General features: G+C 39.5%; 2 protein-coding genes and 2 non-coding genes across 4 annotated transcripts; 3 read left to right on the top strand and 1 right to left on the bottom strand.

Moving 5' to 3' along the window:
* Positions 1-14,349, top strand: LOC146511097 (cystatin-B-like). Its single transcript, XM_085173022.1, has 3 exons — positions 1-69; positions 160-261; positions 12,291-14,349. The coding sequence occupies exons 1-3, from the start codon at positions 1-3 to the stop codon at positions 12,417-12,419; spliced, it is 300 nt and encodes a 99-aa protein (XP_085029148.1). The 3' UTR covers positions 12,420-14,349.
* On the top strand, positions 2,602-6,187 carry LOC146511098 (uncharacterized). The gene has a single exon (XM_085172953.1). It carries the CDS (start codon positions 3,533-3,535, stop codon positions 5,873-5,875), a length of 2,343 nt encoding a protein of 780 aa, XP_085029079.1. The 5' UTR covers positions 2,602-3,532; the 3' UTR covers positions 5,876-6,187.
* A 1,805-nt stretch (positions 14,350-16,154) lies between the features above and the next one.
* On the top strand, positions 16,155-16,226 carry trnap-agg (transfer RNA proline (anticodon AGG)). Its single transcript has one exon. It is a non-coding gene; the product is annotated as a tRNA-Pro (tRNA).
* An 877-nt stretch (positions 16,227-17,103) lies between these two features.
* trnat-agu (transfer RNA threonine (anticodon AGU)) lies at positions 17,104-17,192 on the bottom strand. The gene is given in 2 exon segments: positions 17,104-17,139; positions 17,155-17,192. It is a non-coding gene; the product is annotated as a tRNA-Thr (tRNA).
* Between the last annotated feature and the right edge of the window lie 8,914 nt (positions 17,193-26,106).

Genomic DNA, 26,106 nt, shown 5'->3' with positions numbered 1-26,106 from the left:
ATGCCGATGTGTGGAGGGCTGACCGAGGAAAAGGAGGCTGATGAAGAAGTTCAGAAGATCTGTAATGCAGTGAGTAGAAAAGAGAGATTTTACACTCACAACTTTATGCACACACGGGGGCCTGTGCTTTATGTTGATGCTATTGTCATTTTTATTTAGATGAAGCCTCTCGCAGAGCAGAAAGCCGAGAGAAACTTCAAGGTTTTCATTGCACAGAGCTACAAAACACAGGTCGTAGCTGGGACCAACTTCTTCATTAAGGTAATGTTTGTAATGTAAGCAGTGAGCACAGTGGCAACTTTACAAATCTCTTCAATATAAAAACATATCATCAATAAGAGCATTGATGGTAGAGAATCTGATCTCTCAGGGGAAACTAAAGCGATGATCACTGGATTTCTTTTTCAGCTACACTGAAGCTTCTACACTCTGCGCTTATGTGGTTTTATATTTATGCAGAGGCTCATACAAAACTTTTAGACTTTTTAGCCTGAAATGTTACTTATCGCTGCAAAATTTGAGAGAAACCTGCAAAATAAAATGGAAATTCATGTGCACTTCATACTGTTTCAGCCATGAACAGAACTCAACAAATGTTCTGTTTGTGAGCCAACGTGCACTCTATATATATGAAGGTGTAGATTCTCCTTTTCTACATGTTAGCATGTCGTTTGGCTAGTGTGACTTACCACAGCTGTGTTAAAATGATCAGCAGTACTTCTATGTGCACAAGGATCTCCTTTAACTTTTCTTGTACTTCCTTGTAGCTCTATGTTGGAGATGAAGAATATGTTCACCTCAGTGTTTATGAAAAACTCCCGTGTGATGGAGGAATGCTCGAGCTGACCCATCTGCAGCACCCAAGACTCAATATGACAGTATTGAGTACTTCTAATGGGACAATGAACCAGCCAAAACATCAGTGCTTACAGCCTGTACTCTCATTGTAATCCATTAATAACCTGCTGCTTCATGTGGGGAAAGTTTTCCTTGTTTACATATAATAACATACTGCAGGTAATGGAAGGCAAATTGGACCAGTTAAATACGAGGTGGGTAAATAAATGAAGCAGATTATTTTTCTGTTATTGTTTCTGATTTGTGAAATACCTGCAGTTTCAGGAGCCGACTCTATTTCTTCATTTGTCACACTGAAAGAGGCCAGACAATTGCATAATCAGTGAAGGTAAACACATGTTTATTTCCTAATATGGGCAACAGGTAATCAATATAAAATATGCATATTTTTTGGGAAATGGTGTAGACCTTTTGTGCTCAAAGCTGATGAGGGACCACTGGACGTGGAAGACGTTGTCACTGACCACATTTGATTTGCTGTCTTTGACCAGGAACTTGAAGTTGTCCATGGTTTCCTGGACGTTCTCCTGATGAAACACGTACCCAGACCCAGATTGATATCGGCTACGAAGCAATAAGACCACATTAGTAATGATCAAAAACTAGCATTGTGTATTGCGCACTAGCACAAGACAAAGAGGACTGGAGCAGAGAACTTCTAAATTTGAAATCTCGCTCTGACTTCTGGTTTCATTGGATTACAAGATAGTCCAAAATGGACTGTCTTGTAATGAATAAGGCATGGCACTGTTTCATTTCAGGTCAGACACATGAATACAGTTTGAACTAACGGGGTTATCTAAATGTATTTTTCTGTTTGGGGTTTTTAGTGTTAGTGCTTCTTCATCAGTTCATTCATGTTCATGCATTTGTTTTTCATGTTTCAATTACTTCTTGTTTTCAGTAGCAGTTGGCTTGATTTATTACTTTGTTACCACCATGTTTTCTTCTACCCAGCAACGCTTTCCTGATCCTCCAGAGGATCCCAAGGAGATCTCAGGCCAGATGAGACATAAAGCATAAGCTCTCCAGTAGTTTCTGGGTCTTGCTCATAATTGCCTCTGAGTTAGGTGTGCACTGATAATCTCCAAAGGGAAAATACCCAGGCAAGATCCCACTGGATGTCTTAGAACATAACATAGAGATGAACATAATTATTTTAGCCATTCGGACCCAATTTTAATAAAATACCATTACTAGGAAGTGAACTGACTCAGATCATGTCTGATAGGAGTCAGTCAAAAATAACCACACGGGGTCAAAATGGGTTAAAAATAATGTTTTAAATATGCCAAAAATGTCACAAAGCACTGCAGCAGCTTGTTAAATCAGCAGGAGAACCAAATTCACATGATGGTCTTTAAAGACAATTAGTGCTGATTTTTATGCTTGCACACAATTTTACTGTGAGGAGGGGGACACCCAAAAAAGACTGAATCTAAACAGTAAAAATCTTTTGCAAAGAATGCATTTTTTGGAAAGTATCACTTCCATAATTTGCAGCCTTGGGCCAATTCACAGTACTTGGAAAAATAAAATAGCCTGGAAATGAACATGAAAGTTATTATTGGCTCTCGGTTTCTCCTCATTTACACCTTCCACAGAAGGTAGTGGAAAGGAAACACTTAGATGGGAGCCCCACTGCTTCAGAATTGGCCAAATGACCTTCAGAAAGCTCAGCATAAACACCACAGAGTTGAAAACAGTACTAAATTATGTATTAATATCCAGAATAGTAATATGTCAAACATATTTTTAGATTGATTACAAGCATTTGGCAGAATATGGGAAAAAATGCTCACAGTCGGGATGAAGTTTACAGTTTGTACTAAAAATCTCATCTGTTTTATTTATTCATATTGCCTCCGTCTCTCAGGCTAAGAGTTATTTCAGTTATTGGGAATGTATTATCATTAAAAAATTATGTTTACAAGCTTCAAATTGAGCATGCGACACATTAAAGTGGTTTCGTTTGATTTGTTGGGATATAGTTGGGATATATTCACTGTACACAATATATCCAACTATGACTGCGGTGATCCCACACTAAGCTGATAAGATAAGCATTTGCAGCATACCTTATCAAAAAGCAGCCTTCATTTCCTTTTAATATCATACACCATCAGCGAATTGATGTGAGTTTTTAAAATGCACATGTAGTACATGGTTTATTAGTATTCGCTATGACACAAAAAAGGAAAATTATCCAAATTTTTTATGAATATTTGAAGCATGAAAAGCAAAAAACATCAAAGCTTACAGGAGGATGGGAAAAGGCAAAACTTCACCCACTCTTTTACTCAACCTGTGGTGAGCTGCAAACATAAAGCTGCTAAAATTAAGCAAAAAGCAAACAAATTATCCTCATTCAAAATGTCATGTAAGAACCTCATTGGTTTACGGAATGTTGATGTTATTTAAAAAAAAATTCATACAAAAATATGACCTCATTCAAAAATGTCATGTGACAACCTCATTGGCTTATGGAATTCTGATGTCACAGGCTTCTAAAGCTTTGATCCTTTGATCCTCATGAATCCTTAAGTAGGGGTGAGGAGGTACAACTTTTAGTCCGTTATTTGCAGCACTTGTGTTAGCAGCATTCAAACGTTCACCAGAAAAGCATTTTCAAACATTTGGATCCTTTTCGTACTCACGGTATACAGACTCCAACATGTCTCAGAAACAGCAAGAAAGACAAGAATCTGACCCCAGCTCTATTCCATGGTATGAGTCCCTAGACCCTTATATCAGCTCTCTTCCTTGGGATGAACAGGTAGAATTAGAGGAAAAGCGATTGGAAGAAATGGAGAAAGAAAATCTCATGAACAGAGAGAAGATTAAGATCCTGACGGAAGAAAATGAGAGAAAGAGCGCTGAATTAGAAAAATTATCCTACCAGCTTCAGGAAAGGGAAGGTATTATTGAGGAGAAACAAAGGGATCTCCAAGATAAGAACAATCAGGAGCTCCAAGAAAAGCTTGATGGAGCTCTGGAAAAAAATAAAGATCTGCTCCAAAAGGAGAAAAAAGAGAGCATTAAAGGGGATAAAATGCTCAAGAAGAATCAGGAGCTCCAAGAAAAGCTTGACGAAGCTCTGGAAGAAAATAAAGATCTGCTCCAAAAGGAGAAAAAAGAGAGCATTAAAGGGGATAAAATGCTCAAGAAGAATCAAGAGCTCCAAGAAAAGCTTGATGGAGCTCGGGAAAAAAATAAAGATCTGCTCCAAAAGGAGAAAAAAGAGAGCATTAAAGGGGATAAAATGCTCAAGAAGAATCAGGAGCTCCAAGAAAAGCTTGACGAAGCTCTGGAAGAAAATAAAGATCTGCTCCAAAAGGAGAAAAAAGAGAGCATTAAAGGGGATAAAATGCTCAAGAAGAATCAAGAGCTCCAAGAAAAGCTTGATGGAGCTCTGGAAAAAAATAAAGATCTGCTCCAAAAGGAGAAAAAAGAGAACATAAAACAGGAAAACATGCTCAAGAAGAATCAGGAGCTCCAAGAGAAGCTTGACGAAGCTCTGGAAAAACTGAAAGAAATCCACCAAGAAGAGAAACAACAGTCCACACAGCAGAGCGACCTGCAGAGCAAACTCCAAGCCATGGAGGAAAAATACAAAGCGCTGCAGGTGAAGCATGACAAAACTCTGCACAAAAATCAACAGTTGCTTCAAGACAAGAAGCAAATGGAAATGAAACTGAAAGAAATGGACTCCAATGTTGACAAGATGGAGGAAAAACACAGATCGCTCCAAATCAGGCTCGATAAAACAGTGCACAGAAATAAAGAGTTCATTCAAGAGAGAGAGGAACAAGAAATGCTCGAGAAAGAAACGGATTCCAAGCTTGAAGTCTTGGAGGAAGAACTGAAAATGCTGCAAATGACTCTTGAGAAAACACTGCTCAAAAATAAAGAGATGCTTCATGAGAAAGACCAACAGAAAATACATCAGGAAGAAATGGATTGCAAGCTGAGGAACATCGAGAAACAAAATGAAGGCTTGCAAGTAATGCTTGACGAAGCTCTGGAGAGAAATAAGGAGTTCCTTCACGAGAAAGACCAACAAAAAATACAACAGGAAAAAATGGATTGCAAGCTGAGGAACATTGAGAAACACAATGAAGGCTTGCAAGTAATTCTTGATGAAGCTCTTGAGAGAAATAAAGAGATCCTCCAAGACAAGAAACAAGAGCCCGTAGAGCAGAGAGACCTACAGGGCAAACTCCAAGCCATGGAGGAAAAATACAAAGCTCTGCAGGTGAAGCATGACAAAACTCTGCACAAAAATCAACAGTTGCTTCAAGACAAGAAGCAAATGGAAATGAAACAGAAGGAAATGGACTCCAAGCTTGACGAGATGGAGGAAAAACACAGATTGCTCCAAATCAGGCTCGATAAAAAAGTGCACGGAAATAATGAGCTGCTTCAAGAAAAAGACCAACAGAAAATACAACAGGAAGAAGAAAAACTTGTTCTCCAGAGGAAAAATGAAGAACTCCAAGAATTGTATAATGAAACGAAGTACAAAACAACTGTACTGGAAGGAGAAAAGAAAAAACTGGAAAATCAATGCTCAGCGATGCAGAGTAGCATCAATGAAATGCTGAGAAAAAATACAGAACTTGGAGAACTTTCTAAGACCTTGAAGCACAAAACCACTGAAATCCAGGCGCAAAAGCAAGAACAACAGAAAACACATAAAGACCTGCAGTGTAGACTTCAAGATATCCAGAAGAGAAACCAGCAGCTGGAAGACATGCACACAGATGTGCACAAGGCAAAGCAAATAGAGGAGGCAGCAGTTAAAGAACTGAAAGACCATCTTAAAGAAAAACAAGAACAATTAGAAGACATGGTGAAAAGATGCAACAAACTTGAGAAAGAAAACGCAGAAACAATGGATGAGCTGAGAACCCTCATCATTGAGAAAAAGGTGCTCGTGGAAGAGTATCTGAAAAAGAAGAAAAAACGCTTCTTCTGGTTCTGGAGGAGAGACACTGCTGCTTCTCACCTGATGTAATCTCGTCTTCCTCCACCTCTATTCCATCTTCATTTTCCCCCTTCCCCTTCCCCTAACTCCTTTTTCTTTTTTCACCCTCACCCCCCAACCAGTCCCGGCAGTTGACTGCCCCCTCCTGAGCCTGGTTCTGCCATAGGTTTCTCCTTTAGGTTTCTTTCGCTTTAAAAGGAGTTTTTCCTATCCACTGTCGCCTGGTGCTTGCTCAGAGGGGATTGTTGGGGTTTTCTCTCCTTTTTCTTTTCTTCTTTCTTTCCCCCCTTTTCCCCCTTCTACCTTTTCCTTTACCCAATAAACACAATTGGCCACATTTTACATGTGTTTGAAAAATGTCTTCATTCAACAATAATTGATCTTAGGCATAAAAACAAGAAATGGGTAATAGCTGCATGTGTGTTTGTGTGTGTGCATAATATACATACTTGTATCCCAGAAGGAATTAATACTAGATGGGTAGAGACAGGTTTTAAAGACTAGAAATGAAAACATGTGAGTCCTATAATCTAAGCTTGTTTAACCAATAGGTGATGTTACATTTTAAATTAGGCACTTCATTACAGGACTGCCATTGTACCGAGGTACATTAAATAACATGAAAATGGATTTCTCGTGCCGCAGGTGACCTCGCTGTGAAGCTATTAACTTGTTGAATAATTTAGTTATTTAGTTATATAAAGTTATTTCTCACCACAGAGGGGTGGGAAATTCAGAAAGTCAAAAAAAAATGTAAACTTGTAAACATTACAACTCATTCAACATGCCAACAAGGCATCAAGGAAATAAAGACATCTCAGTATCAGCTCTCTTCATGTCGTCTACTGACAGCAAAATGAGCACAATTCTATGGTTTTCTTGGCTTTTGGCATCTATTCGTCAGCTGAAGGTTTATACATCATTATAATCAGGACAGCCAGACTGGGAGACAGATCCGATATTCTCAATCAATAATGAAAATCAAGCTTTTTTAGTTCTATCATATTAAAGCAATTTACATTTTCATTTCCATTTGTCCTGACAGGAAATAGCAGACAATACCACATTTTGTTTAAACATGGGATGAATGCTATGCAGTTTAATATCTGAGCTGATATCGTGCTACAAAACAACAAAAATCATTCCTATTTTCACACGTGAAGTCAAAACTTTCTGGGAAGTTGAGTATATTGGATCTTTAATGGTAGAAACAGATGTTTTAGACTTCTAGAGACTGACAGATGTTAGTTTAAATCAAATCTGAATCCGAAGTGCTTATCTGTCTAGTTGTGGTCTGCACAGATGTCAGGTTTTTAAAACTAATTAAAGGGCAATAGTGTGATATTTTGTATTTATTTATTTCCTTTTCTTTGTCCTTCTTTAAGAAATTTGTATTGAAATAACAACAAGAGCAAGGGCCCTTATGTTGGGTCTGTGTTTCCACAAGCCCCGCTAGTTTAGAGACTTATGCATCATGAAGAAAACAAGACAGTCAGTCAGTGATCGATCGATTTACTTGCAAGGGAGGCCTCGTCGGTGTCTACCACAAAATGACCCCAACGACGGCCTCTGCTTGCTGCCTTTTATTGGGAAAACAGTTCACACAATACACATCACAGCAAAGCAACGCCCACATGGTTCTAAGACAAGGCACCACGTGTGTGTATGTGTAAACATCTGTGAATGTGTGTGTGTGTTTGAGTGAGTGTGAGAATGCGTGTCTCTCTGTGTGCGTGACTTCCAACTGTTTCTAGCAACATCCTTAGTCATAAAATGTCAATCTCCCCCACACCCAATGTATGGTTCAATTATATTGGTTCACCATGAACAACACAGTGAAGCCATAAAAAGGGCAGGAAGCTTACCAAACATCAAACAACCCTTCACAACAATGTGCTTGTGATAAAACACTACAGCCCCCCCAGAACCTCAAGAGGCTGAGGAGGGGGACAAAGGAATTCCTTTCATCACAGAGTTGAAACAATGTAGAGATGGTTAGCATAAAAATGACAAGATTAACAGTTCACTTTAACACTTTATTTTGTCCTGATGAAACTCACTTTACTATACTTGACATAATTCTTTTTTATTTATACAGATATGCAGATATACTACATGTGTAACATTCATTGCATTGTTTAAATGTTTAATAATAAAGTACATGAATAACATGAGCTTATTATATCATAGTAAAGTATATTTCCTATTAGCTAGGCAGGTCATTGTCTCTTTTGACAACGCTGTCTTCAAATAAAAATAATTCCCTATATTCCCATCTATTCCAAACAATGGTAGTAAGTAACAAAGTTTCAAATTTGTCTTTCACTTTGACTCTTAATTTAGTAACCATGAACAAGAGGTCGGAAGTCAAATGTGGCATGATACCTTAATCTTTCTATGACACTTTCTGTATGTGGACCAGAGATGGGCAATAACACATAATCCGATTGACTGACTGACGGGGACCATGACAGTGCGGGAAAGAGAACGACCATGCAGCTTTTAAAGCGTGGAAATACTGATCTTACTTTGAGTTTGATTCCTTAAAAAGTGACAAAAGTGTCCGCTGTTCACTGCATGGAAGAAAACTTCTTTTTACAGCAAAAAAACCCCTAAACTTCCGAGCAAGCACCGAGTACGCTGCCACGGGAATGCGAAATTCACAGAGAAACTCCAAGATTCTTCCACTGACATGCGGCACACCTGCACCAGGGCAAACCTCCGCCTGCTCCACTCCTGCTAAGCAGGGGAAAATAGAGCAACAGGACCGCTGAGTCTTTGATTTGATTTATTTTATGCTGTGTTTTACTTGCATCTTTGAAAGAGTGAATGTAAACACAAAAAACTATTTTATTTTATGTGCTGGAACGTGCAGAAAATAGGTTTAAATGTTAAACAAATTTCTTCCAGTCAGAGAATGTTGCATAGGATTTCATTTTTGCTTGATGCATAAAGTTAAAAGATTAAAACTAATAAAACTAGTTTTAAAAAGAGACTTTTTCATTTGATTACATTTTGTATGATGGATTATGCAGAAAAAGTAGAATAGGGCTGAAAGATCTATTGCTTTATCACCTATTCAGGTTGTAAATTGTGTGTTTTTTAAAGTAACTTAGTAACTAATTGCTTTTGAAAATAAGTAATCAGTAACAGGATTACTTTTGGGGGATATAATCAGTAATTAGTTACTGATTACTTTTTTCAAGTAACTTGACCAACACTGATGCCAACTACTCACTAAGTGGTGGAAAAAGTTTGGTTTGGTTTAGTTTTGCTTTCATCTTTGCTTTTGCGCCCTCCTGGGTCGCATTGTCTAATCAGCCTCTTGTGCATTTGTAATCCTGCCTTTCCCTCTGCTTTGCCTCACAAACATCATGCACACCTGACTTGACTGCAGGATAAAATAAATACGGTCAGTATAAAAAGAAAAGCAGTAGAGAGAAGAAAACATTTAAAGTCCCTCCACCATGCAAAGATTTATCAGTAAAACCTGGATTTTGGCAGCGTTTGGGAAAACAATTCATCCAAAATGAAGTATTAAGAATCAGTTTCTTATCCTGGTAAAAGGGAGAAAGGATGGACTATAGCAGAGGAGGTGAAAAAGCAGAGATTTATATAGAACAAAAACGACACTGGAGTTTTATATCAGGAGGTGTGAAAAAGTGATGTAGGTTTGAAAGATGTGAAGAAAAGAGAAAAGAGAAGGGCAAAGAAGTCATCAGAGGGCAGTACAGCAGGAAGAGATATGGACAGAGAGCTTCCCTGTAGTCACATCTGAGTGCAATAACTAGAAAAGTAAAAAAGGTGAGAAAATAATGAGCTAAAAAAGAGAGCTGCAAAGGATATGAGAGAGAAATGCTGTAAGCATGTCTCCAGGCTCTGAATTGAAGAATTTTAGCACACAATGCTTTGTGTTTTCAAATTCACAAAATCATATTTTACGTTCTTGTAGCAATAACCATGTGAGGCTGAAGTTTAAATACTTTTCTTCCCCACGTCCCGTGTGCAAGAGTCAATTATAGCATCATTTGGAGAGTTATATTTCATTTAGCATGCATCCTTTTTGAACGTATATCTGAAGGTGACCTAAAATAAAGCTCAGTTCAGTCAGAGAGTCTTTCGTTGATTGAAATCTACTTTTCCAGCTTTTAGGAGATAACTGAAAGTACACATGAAAGGTGCTCAGTAGGTTGTCAGCATTATTTTATTAACAATTTTGAACATTAGTTTATCTTGTTACTGACACTTGTCTTTGTTAATTACATCAGTGTGAATTTTGTGGTTTGTTTTGTTCGACAAAGTATTGAGTCAGGTGTTGTACTTAGTTTTTCATAGGACAGTACAGAGTTCAGTGAAAAGTTTCTTTTCCACGTGAGCTAGAGCTAAAGCAAATAATGTCAGGCTCAGATATGTTTTAAAAAGTGAATAAATAATATTATACAATAGTTAGGATGAACTGTAGCATGTAAACAGTTGATGGTAGACTTTAAATATTTGACTTTTATTTGATGTTTATTATGTTTACCATATAGATCAAACATAGATTATCATTTGAATGACAAACTAAAAAAAAGATAAGAAAGAAGTTCTGTGTCAGACTAAAAGAGTTGACTTTAGACTTAACTTGCTGTCATCTGATCTTCAAGCTTACTGTATACCCATGAGGGTGGTATTTATGTTTTTAATTGCATTAAAAAAACATCAAAAATAAATAAATCCCCACCAAAATATCACACAGTACTCTTTATTGCCCTTAATGATATAAGCAGTAAATGACACTATAAACTGAGTTGATCTTACTTACTGGATATAATATGTTTTGGTCATGAGTCATGCTCTGAGTGTGTGCACCCTGACGGCTCCACTCCGTCAGTCATTAAGCCTGGGAATGCTGAGCACCCCGTGGCTGGAATAAGAGAGCTGCACACTGAAGTGGGAAATGTCAGATATAGGCTGGTGGTGAGGAAAGTCCAGGACTGCCAGTGTGTGTTCAGATACCTGTAAGTATATTGATTACTGCAGTGTGTGTTATTGATGGTAAGAGTTCTGGTGATGTTGACTATGAACGCAACTGCATCTTGTATTTATTTAATCAGTGTTTTGCAGTTATCTTGTAAATGTGAAAGCATTGTGACATGTACAGCATTTTGGATGAAGTCGCTGCTTTTTGGACGGCCTCAGTGCTGCGTGTGTTTAATGTATTTACCTCCATAGTGCTGCGTGCACCAGAATAGTTGCAGCTGTCAACCTTACGGTAAGTTGGTGGCAGAGCAGTGGGGAAGGCTAAATTAACTGTGTGTGTGTAGATTATATAAATGAACATATAAATTATATAAACTGTATAATCTTTTAATCAATTAATGTATTATTTTAAAATTCCCCTCTTGCCCCTGCAGACTGTCTATCCTTCCAGCTCAGGTCTTCCACCAGAGGCCTGGGATCTTGAGGGTCCTGTGCAGTATCCTGCTGTTCAGAACAGAGATCTCGGATGTTGTTCCAGGATTTCCTGGTGCCACTCGCCTAGCTTGGGAGTCACTGCACCTAGTGCTCCAGTTACCACTGGGACCACTGTTACCTTCACCCTCCACATCTTCTCTGAGCCCTTGGTACTTTTCAAGCTTCTCGTGTTCCTAGTTGTTACATGATATAATCTCGATATCTTTCTACAAAAGGACAAACTCTGCAAAAGCTGTCCTATCGATGCATCAATCAGCATCAATCTCCTTTTTGTTTTGTTTTTTTAATTTTTGCATCTACCATTTCCAGCTCCAAATGTTAACTAGAAAAGTGTAATAATTAGGCAGAGCACCCTGAAACTCACTTAAAAACATGTGAAGAGAAGATTTTCCCCAGAAAAAACAAAACAAAACAACAAGAACTAGAGAACAGTAAAATCCAATCTCTACAGCCTTAAACGCCAAACAATAGTAATAAAATAATATCTAAACCACAGAGAGGAGTGTACACTAGAGCAGGGGTGTCAAACTCCAGGCCTCGAGGGCCGGTGTCCTGCAAATTTTAAATATCATCCTGGGTCAACACACCTGAAACACCTGATTAGTTCATTACCAGGCTTCTGGAGAACTTCAAGACATGTTGAGGAGGTAATTTAGCCATTTAAATCAGCTGTGATGGATCAAGGACACACTTAAAACCTGCAGGACACCGGCCCTTAAGGCCTGGAGTTCAACACCTGTGCACTAGGGCTTAAATAAAGAAGCATAAGCACATATTTACTTCATAAACTCTGTCAGCCATGAACAGAGCTCAACAGATGTTCTATTTGTGAACACTACAACAATCAGGCACTCTATATATGAAGATGTGGATTCTCCTTTTCCACATGTTAGCATGTTGTTTGGCCCACAGCTGTGGCTTACATTGATAAAATGATCAGGATTACTTCTATGTGCACATCAAGCATCTCCTTTAACTTTCCTTGCAGGTCTATGTGGGAGGAAACGAATATGTTCACCTCCGTGTTTATGAGAAACTCCCGGCTTATGGAGGAACGCTTGAGCTGACTGATCTGCAGCACCCCAAGACTCAGAATGACAGTATTGAGTACTTCTAATGGGACAATGAACCAGTGAAAGCATCAGTGCCTACAGCCTGTCCTCTCAATGTAATCCATAAATAACCTGCCTCTTCATGAGGGGAAAGCTTTCCTTGTTTACATATAATAACCAGCTACAGATAATGGAAGGCAAAGTGAATCAGTTGAATATGAGGTTTTAATACGAGCTGATTATTCAAACCACAGCAGAAAAATAGTCCTTTCATGTTGTGGGTTTTTTGTTTTTTTTTGAAGACCTATTTCTGGAATGTTTTACAAAAATTAAAAACTCTGCAATTTAAAAACATTTGCAGACTTTGCATATTAATGTGGTTCAGGTCTGCTTACTTATCAAAGAGGAGTGAAACGAGTGTGACTGTGTATGTGGGACCCATATGTGAACAGAGTGTGTTTAAAGTGTAATTTATGTCGCATAGCTGTATAAACTTGGTCAGTTTTGGATGATGTAACAGAATTAATCATGAAGGTCTGATAACCTGATTTTGAGTTCTTTAATATCATTTCAAAGGGTGTAATTAAAAAAAACAAAACAAAACAGTATTTCATTTGCTAAGGTATTTGTGACCAGATTTGAATTAAAAGATGTGCTGTGTACAGGGTGGGCCATTTATATGGAAACACCGTGATAAAATGGGACTGGTTGGTGATATTAAAGTCCTGTTTGTGGCACATTAGTATATGTGAGGGGGCAAATTCCTAAAGATGGGTGGTGACCATGGTGGCCATTTAGAAGTCGGCCATCTTGGATGGGACTTTCTTGGGAAAGTGTTCCTGTTCACAGCTCAGGCTTTTTAATGTGAAGCCAATTACACCCATGCTGGTCAACGCTCGGTTACCTGTTATGTAAAAGTACAGTACTGTGCAAAAGTCTCAGACTATGCTCATTTCTTTATATTTTGCTTCCAGACTTACTTCAAGTCTTCCTCCTTTTAAAGTTTTTCTTTGAACTGTTTTTTCCACAAATTTTCAGACCAGTCCTTGTGCCTGAGCAGTTTCAGAGGAATGGTTTTGTTTGTTAGGGCAATTAACGCTGACATATTAATCATTCGAGCATAAAAAAACCCCACCTAACCCAAGAGAGGAACTAGTTAATTTATCTCTAGGTACTTTTTTACGTGCAGCCTGTTCCAGAAATAAAAAAAAAAAAAGTTCCCATTTCTTTTGTTAAATGTATGAAAAATGACAAGAAAAGCACCATTTGACAAATATAAAATAGTATTTTTGCACCAGAAGGTGATTTCCAATGAGCTGTTAGCCAAGATGCTGGTATAACTTGGTATGATCTGCAGTTCTTAAAAAGATTAGGAAACTGAACAACAAGTGAAGGACAGAAATGAAGTGGCAGACCTAAAGAACACAAACAACACAACAAAACAAAAAAAGAACAGCCTACAACAGATTAACTGTATCTGAAAGTCATGTTCTTCAGAAATGGGAAAAAAAAATATCCAGAAAAAACCCTGACACAGTCAGTCCAACTACTCTATCATTTTTAAGCAAGGCTGAGATTTGTCAAGTTACACAAGAACTGCACTGAATATCAGTGGCCACAGCTCTTATGGAGAGATGAATCCAAATTTGAAGTTTTTGGTTCAAATAATTCTCTTAACTGTTTACTGAAACATATTCCTACTAGAAAGTGCATTTTCTGAAGAAACTGCAGTGTGAATGCTGAAATCTGAATGTATGCATTGAAATGAAATAATTAATGAATATTAAGCTAAAAACATTGAATGAGTTGGAAAACACTGACTTTTTCACCTGAAAACCAAAGTGCAGAACTTTTGAAAGCTGATGTTCACACAGAAGAAGTTGGAAAATAGCTGAAAATGTTTAAAATGTAAATTAGAAAAAGATGAGTAATGACAAAATAAAATTTAGACTCAGAAAACATCTGAATGAATATTAAAAGTTCATATTCTTTAAATCACTGAATGATTATGTCATGGTCCTGAGTCTGCCGACTCAGTGTTTTGTGTTTCTTTATGCTTTTGTTTATTCTGATTATGTATTCTGTTATGATTTGCCATTTATTAGGTTTCTGTTCTGTGCCTGCCCTGGTCCCACTTCCGTGTTCCCTCTGTCTGTCTATGGCGTCACACTGTCTGCTTCTGAATCTGTCTGTTTAGTTCAGTATGTTGTCTGGTTCTCTGTGTCTGAGTTTCCTGTTTTATTCTGAAGGTCCCCTGTCCCATCAGCTCTGATTTCTCCCAGGTGTGTTGCCCTCCTGTCTCTCACCCCCTGATTACTGGTGTGTGTATTTAAGCCCTGTGGGTTCTCCTGCCTGTTGCCGGTTTGTCTGTGTTCCACGGTGTCCTGTTCCTCGTCTGCATCTCTCTGCATCTCTCTGCATCTCTCTGCATCTCTCTGCTTCTCTCTGCTTCTCTCTGCTTCTCTCTGCTTCTGCTGGAGCTGCACACCTGCCTCTTCTTCTCCCATTCGCTCCGCTTGCTACTTCAATCATGAAACGGATCAATGATCAGCGTATCGGCTTTTCTCTCTTGTTTGTTTATCGCCCACTTTGCGCCAGAAAGAGGAAACCAGCGGATGTCGCACAAAACAACAGCAGCATGTTTAAACTTGATCAGCTGTTGTTAGAATGTATTTAATATTAATTTCTAGTATCAACTGATGTTTGCTGGAGCCACAGCTGTAAAAGCTGCTGGTCATGATATCTGTGTGGTTGCATGTTAGGTTAATTAGTGATTCTACCTAGCAATGAATGTGCACCAATCTTATGACACTGCCAACTTTGCTGTGATGGTGTCATTGTTGATTAAAGTTAATTTATTTATTTATAGTCAGCTAGTTCTAAACACAGTTGACCATATGACGATGAGTTAGTGACAAAGTCTTTAGGAGTGTTATGGCCCGTCTAGGCGCGGCCAGACAGTAACATAAGGGGTGATCCATCCCCGTACGACCCCAAGCAGCACATCACGCAATTAATACTTTTTGACAGTGATTTATTTACAATGAGTGAATTTATAAACAAAGGAATGGAGCGAATTATAACTTCAGGGTGAACCCAAGGCCAAAACAACAAACAAAAGGGAGCCTATCTCAGGGATAAATCAAACTTACCTATTCAAAAGAATTAAACCAAACGACAATGACTTACCTCCCTACCTAAAAAAATAAAACAGGACAAAACTGTAAACAAACAAAAAGGCGGTCCACCCCTACATGCTCCTACATTAACATTAATAGGAGGGTGGAAATCACTGAGGTTGAATTTATAATGGCTGCTGCTTGGTGGCATGGGCCGGTCAAACATCTGCAGCGAGTTGAAAAAACGCAGAGTATAGGTTTGTGATTCATGCTTTTCTGGGTGATGTATGACGTTCATGTGAAAATGTGCTAAAGAGAAATCCTACAAATGAACCCTAAAAAGGCACATCTGTGAAGTGAAAACCATTTCATATATCATGATGCTCATTGAGAGAAGGCTAAGGGTTTGTGGCACTGTGAAATAAGCAAAGCATGGCTACTTCCAGGAATCTAAAATATAAAACATATTTACTTATTTATCATTCTTTTTGATGGTACATGATTCCATATTTCTTGCTTCATTTATTTGACATCTACAGTTTGTATCTACAATATAGAAAAACCCTGACAATGTGTGTCCAAACTTTTGACTGGTAGCTTTCACGACAATCTTTCATACGTGCCGCTTCATTTGCTCTGATATGTAACTTTCGGAAAAAGACTTGGTGCATATTTTTATGTGGCTCGTTGGTCTAGGGGTATGATTCTCGCTTAGGGTGCGAGAGGTCCCGGGTTCAAATCCCGGACGAGCCCATATGTTGTCTACAGGACCAAAATGTTCTTTAGCCTCTATTTGATCCAGCAATCAGTGAGATGCTCTCTACAGCTGCAAATCACACATGTTCCCATAGTAACTCGTTTAGGGGCAGCTAAGAGATCTGATATGAATGACCTCATTGGCCTTGGCCAAGTAGAAAACATCCACAAATATTTCCAAAAATCTAGTGTTGTGTTTGTTTTTTATTTTCAAATATTGAATAACAAGACAAAACTGCAAAGCTGAATTAATTATCTTCACATTCTTAATTAACTGAATCCTTTCACTGAACTACCAAACAAACAACTTGGTACTGTCTTTCTGGCCAGTGTCATTGAAGTTTTTAAATAAACTATAAACATGTGATGAGCATCTTTTGAAGTGGATTTTAATATTACGCTGCAGCCGAGAGAGCACTCTGGTCAAACGTCAAAATGGTCTCTAAGTTTACACGTTAGTTTTGACTGCTAATGAAAATAGTTTTCTTTACAAATAACTCTCGCACTGAACTAACAGCCAATCCCTCAACAAGTTTGTGCTCTCTGCTCATATTGCCTTCATATTAAATCATTTTGTGCTTTTTAAAGAACTTATTTTAACATTGCACTCAACAACAAACAAATCCTCCATAACAACAAAAGTAACTTCAATGGCGAAACTGCATTATATTTCTTCAGGTCAATATACGGGCCCCAAGTAGGAGTGAGGTAAGCCGTGAGTTTGATACCCTTGTTAAAATGAAATGGTGGAGAGTCCCAGGTATTTATACACCAGTGGGATGTGTCCCTTAAAGGGATCTGGACACTCATCTTTCAAAGCTCCTTAGACTAACAGGCCCTGGATGACTGAGAACAGACAAAACTACTATATTTTAGGCACTGCTGGGAGTTGAACCCAGGATCTCCTGTTTTCTAGTTTAATACTTACTAGACAGGCACTTTAACCAACTAAGCCACAGTGCCACATACACACAGTTGAGTGACTGATGAACACTGAGAAAACCTCAAACCGTTAAATAGATTTGAGCCTAAACAGAAACACATGAAAGGCAGTCCATCCATCCATCTTCATCCGCTTTATCCGGGGCCGGGTCGCGGGGGCAGCAGCCTAAGCAAAGAGGCCCAGACCTCCCTCTCCCCAGCCACCTCCTTCAGCTCATCCGGGGGAACACCATATAATCTCTCCAGCGTGGCCAAACCTCTCATCCTATCTCTAAGGGAGAGGCCAGCCACCCTTCGGAGGAAACTCATTTCTGCTGCTTGTATCCGCGATCTCGTTCTTTCGGTCACTACCCGCAGCTCGTGGCCATAGGTGAGGGTAGGGACGTAGATCGACCGGTAAATTGAGAGCTTCGCTTTTACACTCAGCTCCCTCTTCACCACGATGGACCGGTGCAGCGTCTGCATTACTGCAGCTGCAGCCCCAATCCGTCTGTCGATCTCCGGCTCCCTTCTCCCATCACTCGCGAACAAGACCCCGAGATACTTGAACTCCTCCACTTGGGGCAGGAACTCATCCCCGACCCGGAGTGGGCACTCCACCCTTTTCCGGCTGAGAACCATGGCCTCAGATTTGGAGGTGCTGATCCTCATTCCCGCTGCTTCACACTCGGCTGCGAACCGCTCCAGTGCGAGCTGGAGGCCCTCACCCGATGAAGCCAACAGAACCACATCATCCGCAAAAATCAGAGATGAGATCCTGAGGCCACCAAAGCGAAAGCCCTCCGCCACTTGGCTGCGCCTAGAAATCCTGTCCATAAAAATTATGAACAGAACCGGTGACAAAGGGCAGCCCTGGCGGAGCCCATCACCCACAGGGAACGAGTCCGACTTATTGCCGGCAATGCGAACCAAGCTCTTGCAACGGTTGTATAGAGATCGAATGGCCCGTAGCAATGGCCCAGACACCCCATACTCCCGCAACACCTCCCACAGGACACCCCGAGGGACACGGTCGAATGCCTTCTCCAAGTCCACAAAACACATGTAGACTGGTTGGGCAAACTCCCATGCACCCTCAAGTATCCTTGAGAGGATAAAGAGCTGGTCCAGTGTTCCGCGACCAGGACGAAAACCGCATTGTTCCTCCTGTATCCGAGGTTCGACTAGCGGACGAACTCTCCTTTCCAGCACCCTGGCATAGACTTTCCCAGGGAGGCTTAGGAGTGTGATCCCCCTGTAGTTGGAACACACCCTCCGGTCCCCCTTCTTAAAGATGGGGACCACCACCCCAGTCTGCCAATCCACGGGTACTGCCCCTGATCTCCACGCAACATTGCAGAGGCGTGTCAACCAGGACAGCCCTACAACGTCCAGAGCCTTCAGGAACTCGGGGCGGACCTCATCAACACCAGGGGCTGTGCCACCAAGGAGTTGTTTAACTGCCTCAGTGACCTCGCCCCTGGAAACTGGCGGGTCATTCCCCTCATCCCCAGACTCTGCTTCCTCCTCGGAAGACGCGTCAGTGGGATTAAGGAGGTCCTCGCAGTATTCCTTCCATCGCCTGACAATTTTCTCAGTCGACGTCAGCAGCGCTCCGCCAGCACTATACACAGTGCAGGTAGAGCACCGCTTTCCCCTCCTGAGACGCCTGACGGTTTGCCAGAACCTCTTCGAGGCAGTCCGAAAGTCTTTTTCCATGGCCTCTCCGAACTCCTCCCACACCCGAGTTTTTGCTTCAGCCACTGCCCGAGCCGCATTCCGCTTGGCCTGTCGATACCTGTCGGCTGCCTCCGGAGTCCCACAGGCTAACCAAGCCCGATAGGACTCCTTCTTCAGCCTGGTGGCTCCCTTCACCTCTGGTGTCCACCATTTGGTTCGGGGATTACCACCACGGCAGGCACCAACCACCTTCCGGCCGCAGCTCAATGCAGCAGCTTCGGCAATGAATGAAAGGCAGTCTTGTTTCTTATATTAATCACCAAAGGTTGTCGCATAAAAAGAGACGACGTGTTTAAAACTCAGGGGTTAAAAGTGGGACGGTGTTTTTGTTTTTGCTAGCTAAAGGTTCAGCTGCTGTTTTTCACAGGGACAGAGAAGACAGGGAGCTAACATCACATGGAAATGGAGAAAGATAAGAAAGACGGGACAGGAGAGGTGAAAGTGGTTCACAATAATATCACACAGATGTACATAAAACATACATCATCATCATACAGCACAAATCCATTTAGAAGCTAGTCTAAATAAATGAGTCTTCAGCTGCTTTTTAAAAAACCTAAAGATGGAGTCAAAGTATTCCACAACCTGGGGGCCACCGCTCTAAAAGATCTGACTCCTTTGATCCTAAAACGTGTTTGTGGGACCACCAACAGCCTTTGATTAGATGATCTCAGGCTGTGAGAGGGAGGGTGGGGTTCTAACAGATCAGAGATGTAGGCAGGAGCGTCACGACTCAGAGCTTTAAAAGTCAGCACTAAGAGTGAATTCTAAAATGTACTGGAAGCCAGTGTAATGAGAAGAAAACCTCTGTAATGTGCTCTCTTTTTCATGCCTTTGTTAAGAGCCTTGCAGCAGCAGCATTTTGGACTGACTGGAGACAGTTAAGATTCTTTTGGCTCAAACAAAGAAAACGGCTGTTACAATAATCGAAGCAAGCTGAAATAAAAGCTTGAATAATCATTTCCAATTCAGATTTAGACAACAACAGTCTGGTGAGGAGTAGTTTGGGAGACTGTGGGTGTTCATAAAGTACCTCCTATCTCCTATTCCTAGACTTCTTCCCTGATGTTGATGAGAAAAGGTCATTGATAAATCGATAAACGCCTGTGAAAGATATCATTACAAAGGTTGGCATATGACAGAAAGAACCTCTAGGGTCAGATCTATGGAACGCCAGGACTGCCATAATGAATTAATTAAATACACCATTAAATAATTAATTAAATGTGGCAATAATTAATTAAAATTGAAAATAATTAATTCAATAAATATTTAAGACACATTTAATTAATTAATTATTGACACATTTTATTAATTATTGACATATTTAATTAATTAATGTCACATTTAATTAATTATTTAATGGTGTATTTAATTAATTCATTATGGCAGTCCTGGCCTTCCATACAGATCTACTCATGTCTGCAGCAGCTAAAAGCCTTCTTTTGACATTAAAAAGCTGTTGGGTTTGCTAAAGAGGCTCAGCGTCAGCTTGTGACTGAAAGTTGTGAACAGGAGTATTTTTGCAGCTGGCCTTTGATTCAAAATCTTAAACACTAAATGGGATTTGAGCCTAAGAAACTCAAACTGAGGATCATCCACAAAGACCAACAAGTCAAAGAAAACAGGCACGTTCTCATTTTTACAATCTCACATGCCAGTGCAGCAGGCTCTAATATCAGGTTTAAATGTCAACATAGTATACTCACCTAAATCTGTCTCTCAGCCCAGGAAGTCTGAACAGCCCCTGCTATGTAGTTACCAGCACAACAACCTGGATGTGATCCTGATCCCAAAGCTCTACTAAGGGAATAGTTTAAGCTTTTAGCCAATTCATTTCTGTGTTCGGGATTCCCAAAGTAATTCAGAAGGATCAAGGCTCTAATTTTACTTCTAGATTATTTGCACAGGCTCTCCAACAACTTCATTTTAAACATAAATCATTGGTGTGTCATCATCAAAGTAAGGATTCATTAGAACGCTCCCATCAGCATTTAAATCATTGCTGCTTGTTGCACCGAACTGAAGGCTGATTGGGATGAAAGTTTGCCTTGGCGCTTACTGGCAGCCAGAGTAAGTAAGTTAATCCAATTTTTTTATATAGCGCTTTTTAAGACATGAAGCTATTAAAAAGTGCTTCTCAAGGGAATATAAAAGCTTATCAAACAAAACAACATATTACACACGAACATTACCCAAATGCCTGTCTAAACAGATGTGCTTCAAGCTGTTTTTTAAATGAAGCCACAGAGTCGATGGTGTGTAGTGGGGGAGGTAAACTGTTCCAGTGTTGGAGCTAGGGTTTGAAAAGCGCGATCCCCCTTTGTTTTCAAACGGGTCTATGGAATAGTCAGAAAACCACTATCACTGGCTCTGAGGATCCGGTTTAGAGAGTTTGAAGGTTGAAAAAGCTCCGCGATATAGGTGGTGGCCTCACCTTGTAAAAATATGAACATAAAAGTGAGGATTTTAAACTGATATCTGTACCCAACCAGACGCCAGTGTAAGGATTTAACATGAGAGTGATATGGGACTTCCAGCCTAATTGCAAGCGACAACGTAATTCAAACAGAATTCAAACAGTTTAACAGAAACACATGAAAGGCAGTCTTGTTTCGTATATTAATCACCAGACGTTGTTGCATAAAAAGAGACGACGTGTGTCAAAGTCAGGGGTTAAAAGTGGGACGGTGTTTTTGTTTTGCTAAGTCTCCATGACACTCTAAACTTCAGGCTGCTCATCTACAGTCAGCCTCCTCAATTGCCCCTTGATACCCACTCACACTAGTCAGCTTCTACGACAGTGGGTGGGGTAACTGCAGAGTTACTCTAGTTTTGCGTTTTCATTTTTTCCATTTTTTCATTTGTTTTTAATTTTGTCTAGTTTCACTTACTTTCTATTGTGAGTTTATGTATTTTAGTTTAGTTTTTATTGTTTGAAATTGTTTTGCTTTTCATTACAATTTTCAGTTCAATTCTATTTTATTTATATAAATAAAATTACAAATCACAGCAACAGTTGCCTAGGGGTGCTTTAGACTGTAAGCTAAAGACCCTACAATAACACATACCCCACAGTGGCCATGAAGAACTCCCTTTTAAAAAGAAGAAACCTCCAGCAGAACCAGGCTCAGGTAAGGGGCTGCTGTGCCAGAGAGCAAGAGAATAATAATAACTAATAATAAGATGCAGGGTGGCGTATAAACACATAGTCATAAAAGTGACATGAGAAGAATCTTATTGCAGCACAACTAAGGAAGGATTCAGGGTCCCCTGGCCCAGTTCTAACTTTATTCTTTATTCAAAATGAAAGTTTATGTTAAAGGAATTCCCTGACTTACACTGTCTTTGTGTCTTTGTTTAGAAGCAGAACGACACAGATGGATCCACTTCCCAACCCTGTCATCGCTGTGGTGGTGGGAAAGATATTTCTGTTCTAAAACTTTTGTGCATACAAAATAATACGACAGGACTTGAAGGAAAGTAACACATTTACTCTCATTTGGGGCGACTGAGGATGGATCAGATGAGTTTCACACCTACCTTGTGTCCTCATACCTGGTGGTAATGGACAGCATGTTGCCTTATCAGCACTGGGGTCTTTTGTTTGATGGTTCGACAGTGCCTCCTTCTGGCCGTGAAGAAGCACCACACCCCTCTACTCTTTCCATTACAGGGAATGTGTAGAAAGCAAAAACCTTTAATAATCACAGCTGAGATCATAAAGTGTAGTTATCCTTCCTTCCTTTCCTTCTTCCTTCCTCTTAAGCACTTAAGGGTTGCTGGAGAGGGGGTTGAAGAGTATCCCAGCTGTCACGAGGTAAAACTCAGGGTACACACTTGACAGTTCACCACTCATAATCACATTCCCAATAGATTATTGTAGTTCCCAAAAGAATCAACAATTAACCTAAAAAAGCAAGTTGTTGGACAGTGAGAGGGAGCCAGAGTATCCTCAGAGAACCCAACATGCAAACAACAGATTCACATGCACGACCTTCTTGCTGTGAGGCAACAGAACTAACCACTGCATCGCCATGCTGACCTTAGAGTGCAGTCCTGTGGTGGAAAATGTTACTGTGGGTGCTTTAGATTATATTACATACAAACAAAAAGTACTGATTTATTATATCAGTGGGTAAAAGAGTCAAGATTGGATCTAAAGGATGTAAATGGACACGCACAGAGCATTTCTGCTCAGTCTGAACACTCAACGCAGCCTCATTCGCCCAACTGAAACTCAGCGTTCAGTATCTCCTTTTTTTCACCAAAAGACTTTCTCTGTATCTCTGCTCTGTTTGTTTTTGACTTGAAACACTAAATAAATGTTTTATCCAAATTTAAAATGCTACATTTAGTAGATTTAGAGATATTTATTTCACTATTTTTAGGTAATGATACTTTATAAACCTGTTCGGCTGTTTAACAAAGACAGTATCATCATGTTTAAAGCACTTTTAAATCTGACAGCAGCACTCAGTTCTCCTGCACATGTGTGATCTTGGAGTGAACTGAAGGTTCAGATGCATCTCTCAGGTCCTGTGTGGGGACTTTGCTGGACTTTTGTCTGTTTCTTAAAGATGTGACTTTCAGATTTTATTCAGCTGGTGTAGATATTGGAGGGGGGGGGGGGGGTAGGTCTGAAACATCTTCTTTTGTCCTCCACTCTTCCAGTTTTATGTTTGTTTAATCAAGTGTAATAATACACATTTATTAAATGTCCCAAAGTAAAGAAATCTCTCTGTGAACATTTAGTTTGCTGCCATCTTGTGGCAGCAGCTGGCTACTGTTATTTTCACATGTGCATTGTGTTTTAAACAAACCCATTAATTAAATTGGTGATTTGAAGTAATATATTAAATATTAGTGTGGGTAAGTCCCAGATTTCAGTTTATTTGACAATAGCTACATTTAATAAGAAGATGTGAGATCCAAATATATGCTTCTGTCGACACGTGTTCATTTTGATGAGGTTTACTGAACAAATTTGAATCATCACAACAACCAAAATGTTAGCAACACATTATAAAGTTTATTATTATAACTATGGTAACCATGTTTATGTTTGATTTAGCTGTTTTAGCCTTACCTGCTAACTCAAACACGTTCTGTAGGTGTCACATTTAGAGGACTGTAAGTTCACACACATTCAGACTTTTGCAAACCGGAGTTGGAGATTGCAGAGAGAAGGAGAAGTGTCTTGTAAAAACTTTACAAGTTAAAAAGTTTTAAACTCAGATTATTTTCTCAAACAGCAACCAGTGCAAACATGTTTTTCTGGACTCTAAGAAGGAGAAAGGGACAGCCTGATATGTCATGTTTTTTGATATATTTTTTAAAAGTTGCTGTTTTGTGCAGCACAGTTCTTATTTAATCAAATGCTCTTTGATTTATTTGAATCCTATAATAAAGGAGGTTACTGTGGGTGTTGGAGAGGAGAAGGCCCCTCTAAAAAAGTAAGATCTTTGCTCTGTGATGAAAATTATGTTGATGTGTACATTTATAAATACACACATAAACATGCATGCACAGTTTTCTGGTTGGAAAGTAAATATTTGTCTGAATATTTGAGCTGAATCAGTTTTTACTGTGTAAGTTGTAGATTTCTTCCCTCTGTGGAGTCAACAGCTTCATGCAGTCGGTTCAGATGACTTTCTTGAGGCACTGAGTGCAGTTTGAGTGCATTACAGCAGACTGATCTTCTCTGTTATCGTTGTGTTTCCAGTGTGAGTGCACGAAAGGGTCTCATGGATCAACATGTGGTCCCTGGGACTCCAGCCACCTCTGCTGCACCAGTCTCACCTCCAGCTGAGACTCAGAGGAACAAAGCAAAGAAAGCTTCCTGGTGGCGCAGATAAGGTGAGTTTAACACTGCAGAAATAAATAAATAGCAGTTTTATTATTATTATTGTTATTATTACTGGTAGTTTTTACATAATTATTATTATAAATTTGTTGTTATTGGCATCATTAGTAGTAGTACTAGTTATATTATATTATTATTTAAAATATTATTGTTATTATTATTGTTGCTGTTAAGTAAAGTAAGGGTAAAGTAAGTGTATTGCATTTGTGCAGTGGTTACAGTGGTGACACTTATTAGACTCTGTAGGCAGTGCACCAGTTTTTCAGGGTCCTTTTAGGTGCAGTTGTTGCAACCACTGTCAATGTGACACCATCACAGAACAAGTTTATTAAACCAGAAGAAGAAAGAGAACTCTAATATGATGGCTGCACACCAGCTGGACCATTATAATCACATCACATCACTTCAAGGACTCCAAGAATGTTCATACAGGGAGGATAAATAAAGTTTTTGATTATTTATTATAAAAAAAGAGATGATATATATATAATGCAGCAGGGACTCCACCAGCTAACATGTCAGTTCATTTGACACATTGATTTATTTATCATTTCTTTTTCTCTCTCAGCTTTTCAGTTCCACATTTTTGCCATTTCTTCCACACTTAACTCTTTTCTACAAGGTGAGCCCACAGTGAATGTAGGAGAGGGCAGGTGGCATTAAGAGATTTAAATGGGCAATCTAGGGGCCAGTTAGTTCTTCCTTTGGTGAAAGCTGGGCTCTTCAGTTCAGCATGGTACACCTCCAAAGATTCTGCAACATCAAACCCTCTTTTTGCTAATGTTACATCACCTGGGCTGAGGCAGTCCAGGTAATTTCAACAGTTTCTTTTTTGTTTTTAAACTTAAGATATAAACAAAACAAGAAAAGTAACATTTGTCACTCTCTATCTTCACGATGGAAGATTCATGTTCATCTCAAAAGTGTTAGCAACAGTTCTAGAAAAGGAGACAGGTTTGTTCCAGTTTGCAGAAATGTTATTATAAATGTTCAAACTACTGCACTGTAAAATCTAATTAATTCCCAGAACTCAAAAAACTATGCAAACTCATAACCTACAAAAAATTGAGTAAAGTTTACTTAAGATGACTGTTAGGAGAACTTATTCATTGCAAGTATGCAGTACTAAGAATAACGTGATGATCCTGAAGGTGTTTTTTGAATTGTTGACCCACTGACAAACATTTTGAGTTCTACTAAATTAAAAAACAATTTGTGGAAACCTGATTATGATTTAAAAAGAATGATTAACAACACTTCTTGTAATGGTGTTAAAATCAGCCCAATGTTTATTTTCAAATGCAAAACGTAAACTACACTGCCGCCATGGCAACTATGACACGTTTAGAA

This window comes from Neolamprologus multifasciatus, chromosome 9 (assembly GCF_963576455.1).
Source record: "Neolamprologus multifasciatus chromosome 9, fNeoMul1.2, whole genome shotgun sequence".
Taxonomy (NCBI): Eukaryota; Metazoa; Chordata; class Actinopteri; order Cichliformes; family Cichlidae; genus Neolamprologus; species Neolamprologus multifasciatus.
The sequence above is the reverse complement of the archived record's forward strand: the minus strand, read 5'-3'. Positions and strand labels throughout refer to the sequence as shown.

Excerpts from the sequence above, each read along its gene's own strand:
- LOC146511097 (XM_085173022.1), top strand. The coding sequence starts at position 1 with ATGCCGATGTGTGGAGGGCTGACCGAGGAAAAGGAGGCTGATGAAGAA. Across the intron at positions 70-159 it reads TTCAGAAGATCTGTAATGCA|ATGAAGCCTCTCGCAGAGCA; the intron begins GTGAGTAGAAAA and ends ATTTTTATTTAG. Across the intron at positions 262-12,290 it reads GGACCAACTTCTTCATTAAG|GTCTATGTGGGAGGAAACGA; the intron begins GTAATGTTTGTA and ends CTTTCCTTGCAG.
- LOC146511098 (XM_085172953.1), top strand. The coding sequence starts at position 3,533 with ATGTCTCAGAAACAGCAAGAAAGACAAGAATCTGACCCCAGCTCTATT.